This window comes from Galeopterus variegatus, unplaced genomic scaffold (genome assembly GCF_000696425.1).
Source record: "Galeopterus variegatus unplaced genomic scaffold, G_variegatus-3.0.2 Scaffold9756, whole genome shotgun sequence".
Classification (NCBI taxonomy): domain Eukaryota; kingdom Metazoa; phylum Chordata; class Mammalia; order Dermoptera; family Cynocephalidae; genus Galeopterus; species Galeopterus variegatus.
The window spans coordinates 29,901-33,798 of record NW_007735867.1 but is presented as its reverse complement, the minus strand read 5'-3'; the positions used below and the strand labels follow the sequence as shown (position 1 = coordinate 33,798).

At 39.7% G+C, this 3,898-nt stretch overlaps 1 protein-coding gene across 1 annotated transcript in view; it reads right to left on the bottom strand.

Annotated features, from left to right (window-relative positions):
* Nucleotides 1-2,066, bottom strand: part of KAL1 (Kallmann syndrome 1 sequence) — a 38,013-nt gene extending 35,947 nt beyond the window's left edge. The window contains exon 1 of the mRNA XM_008593862.1: nucleotides 1,881-2,066. Coding sequence (XP_008592084.1) covers nucleotides 1,881-2,066 — 186 coding nt within the window. The remainder of the gene's footprint in view (nucleotides 1-1,880) is intronic.
* Between the last annotated feature and the right edge of the window lie 1,832 nt (nucleotides 2,067-3,898).

Here is a 3,898-nt window from a genome sequence, read left to right as displayed (position 1 = left end):
AAAAAAAACCAAAAAAAAAAAAAAAAATGAAAAAAGAAAGAAAGAAAGAAAGAAAGATGCAACAATCACAATAATCCATCGAATTTTCAAAAGCAAAGAACAGAACTGAGGCCACCAGAGGAGGGAAAAAGGGAGGGGGAGCAGGGGTTAGTCATAAGTGGGAGCTAAATAAATTAACAAATAAATAAAAGATACAATTTCAAAAATTCATTGAATTTTCAAAAGCAAAGAACAGAACTGAGGCCACCAGAGGAGGGAAAAAGGGAGGGGGAACAGGGGTTAGCGAGAAATGGGTAAAGAGCCACAAAAAATGATTATATTGTGTAATGATAAATATAGTAATTATCCTGATCTGATCATCATATATTACACACAAGTATTGATATTCAATTCTGTACCCCCACAGATATGCTTCAATGAAAAAAGTACATGCTTCAGTGAAAAAAATTAATTTAAAAGAACTGATTATAAATATTCACAAAACATGTTGAGTACAATTTAAGGGGACTTTTTGGAATGTACACATTACATATATTTTCATTTTCTAGCAAGTCATACTTTTTATTTTTTTCATATACCATAAATACTAATCAATATAGGTTAGCAGTAGCCCTATGGAATCTTTACAATGCCCACAATGGTAAAACACTTATTGGTATTATATCACAGAGTTCTAAGTCTGTTAATTGAATATGTGTTAATAATGTCCAACTTTTAGGGTAAATGTGCACACAGGATGTTTTATCAATATGACATTGCCAATGAGTTGTACAGTAAAAGAATGTGAATCTTCATAAAAAATTAACGTACAACCATGTTCTTGGTGAAATAATCGGATTCTGAGCAGCAACTCATGGATGGCATTTTGGTTGAGCCCAGAATCAATCAACCATTAGTGAGACTAGGAAGTCTTTGATTTATTAGGAGGATGCATTATTTAAAAAGCATGAGTAGGATGAAAAAACCATTTATCACATGCACCTTTTCCTTGGGAAAAATGGCTCAGGACAGCATTCGGTCATCCCTGAGACACGGGCTACATCAGAAAATCACAGCCACTGAACTGAGGCACTGCTGAGGCTCCTATCAGCTGCCCACCCAGGAAAGAAAGGGAAAGGATGCTGTCTGTGCTTTGGCTTTCTTTTGCCTTATGACACTCAAGAGAATGGCCAAGATAGCCCCACCAGCCCCAGCCCCCAAGTCAGCCCTAGCCCTAACCACCCTTTCACCTTATAGAAGATGGATCATAAGAAAACCACCATAATCCTAATTTTAACCTAAACCTCCTATCACCTTTATGGAATATGGTTGATACAATAGCTACTCCACCCCATCCCTGTCCCTCTGAGTCCACTTTTACTGGAACACACCTGCCCAGCCACGTTAAACTTCCCAGCCTTCCTTTTCCCTACAAGCGGATGTGTTATCATGAATGGGACATGATCAGAGAAGCTTTGTGCCACTGTACCCAGCCTTTTCAGTAGGGGAGGGTGGCACACCCACAACCACATTCTCCCTTACTAGCTGGGTGTGGGTGGTGCCACAGTTGTAGGAGATGGCAGGGCCACAAGAAGGAAAGGGGGTGAGACACTGCAGTACACGTGGAGGAGACAGCACCCTGCTGGGATTACCTGCCTTGACTGCTCCATGTGCAAAAAGCAAGCCTGCATGTGTTTACACTCTTACACGTGCCATTGTTTATATGCAATGCCAGTTCAGGCTACCCTAACCAATGCAAAATCCATGTCCAAGAGTGGCCTGCCCATGGGACCAACATCAGCGAAGGCTTCTCATAGTTTCTTGAAGTTGGAAGGAGATGAACAGGAGGGTACCTTCTGTATGTTATTTGATGTCACAAGAAATAAATGTAGTAACATTGCCGAACACAAAGCTGGGGGGACAACATGAACACAGTGTGGCTCAATGCCAGCCAGTTGCCTGCCACTCTTCACTGGTGACTGAGTGTGGCGCACGACTGGAAACACCTGGATAACACCTGGTAACACCTGGTAACACTTGCCAGCCTGCTGCCTGCTGCTCCTTGCTGGTGACTGACTACGGCTCATGATTGGTAACACTGGGCAACACCTGAATAACAACTGGTAACACTTGCCAGCCTTCTGCTTGATCCTCCTCACTGGTGACTGATTGGTAACACTCATGACTGGTAACATGCAGCAACACTTGGGTAGGTTGAAAATACCTGAAAAACACCTGGTAAGACCTGCCCATGTGTTGCTGTTACTTCTCAGTCATGACTGAGTATGGCTCTCTACCATCTGGTAACACTTGGTAAGTGGCCAGTGGGCAGCCTGCTCATCCTCACTGATGAGTGACTGTGACTCTTTGCTCAGATAGATGCATGGTAACAGCAGGAAACCTGGCAAGAGACAGTATTAGTGAATGGTTTGGGCTGAGTGCATTTTACGCAATGGTAGAGGTATGTTTTACAAACAAACAAAACAAACAAAAACTTCATCATTATCAAAGTTTCTGGTGTGGGGAGAAAGGGAAGTGTCTCTAGCTCTTTTCCAAAAAGACAGTTTGTTTATTTTAGCCCATTATTTCTCCTGTGGATGATGGCTGGGAGCACCATTGAAAACTCAGAATGTAACTTTAGCAACAGCATATCTCAGTAATCCTGGCGTGACTATAGTATCAACATAAATTGTCCTTATTGCTTCCGCTGGTTCTTTTCCCCAAATAATGTTGAACTGAAAGTATGTGTAAGAGATAAGATGGTGATGGAGTTTGGATGTGTTGTTCCCTCCAAAACTCAGGTGGAAATTTGATCCCCAATGTGGCAGTGTTGGAAACTGACTGAGTCATGGGGGTGGATCCCTCATGAATGGATTAATGCTCTCCCTGGGGGAGGGGTGATTAATGAGTGAGTTCTCACTCTATTAGTTCCCGCAAGAGCTGGTTGTTTATAAGACCTTGGCACCTTCTCTCTCCCCCTCTTGCTTCCTCTTGCCATGTGATCCGCTTGTACCCAACAGCTGCCTGCCACTTTCCACCACAAGTAGAAGCAGCCTGAGGCCCATGCCAGATGCAGCTGTCCCAGAATCGTAAGCCAAATAAACCTCTTTTCCTTATAAATTACCCAGTCTCAGGTAGTTCTGTTATAGCAACACAAAACGGACTAAAACAGATGGTATATGTCATGTTATGTGTACTTTATAACAATTTTTTTTAAATCTGTGAAAGAGCTAGAAATTTTTATATACCATTGACATGTGTGCAGCAAATAGTTGTTTTATAGCCACAATAATCCTTCTGATATTGTACATTTAATGTACATCAAAGTGTCAATACTTTATTATAATTAAAAATTTTTATGCTCTTATGTTAGATTAACAAAAGGAGGAAAACTAGAAAGAGTAGCTAATAGATGTATAATTCCAAGGATTGAACTAGAATTATAGATGCCACATAAACTGATTATTAATAATTTGTCATATATAAAAAATGAAAACAACATTAATTGACTAGAATAAAATTTCATCTGAACTTAAGAACCTTACAGGTAAAACTTAAAAGAAAAACCATAGTTTCAATATTGAATTACACCAAATCTGCAGCTAGTTAATTTTTAAAACTTTAAAAATTAAAAAAATAAATAAAACTTTATAAACATTTAAAGCATTATTAACTCTCAAAGTTTTCTCTTACTCTGTTTCACAGTTCATTTTTCTGTTAGCTGTTAGATGTGTTTTACTTCATTGGCTTTTGAAGTTCTAAATTTAGGTCCAGACCTAAGTTAGTAATTAAAGAAGTATGCTGACAGATCTGCAACAATTATGCAGTTTGCCAACTTTCCACTTTCAACAGAATGTACACATTACATGCACTGAAAGAAAATACTTAATTACCAAAATCGATGGCCCCTCCCTCACCA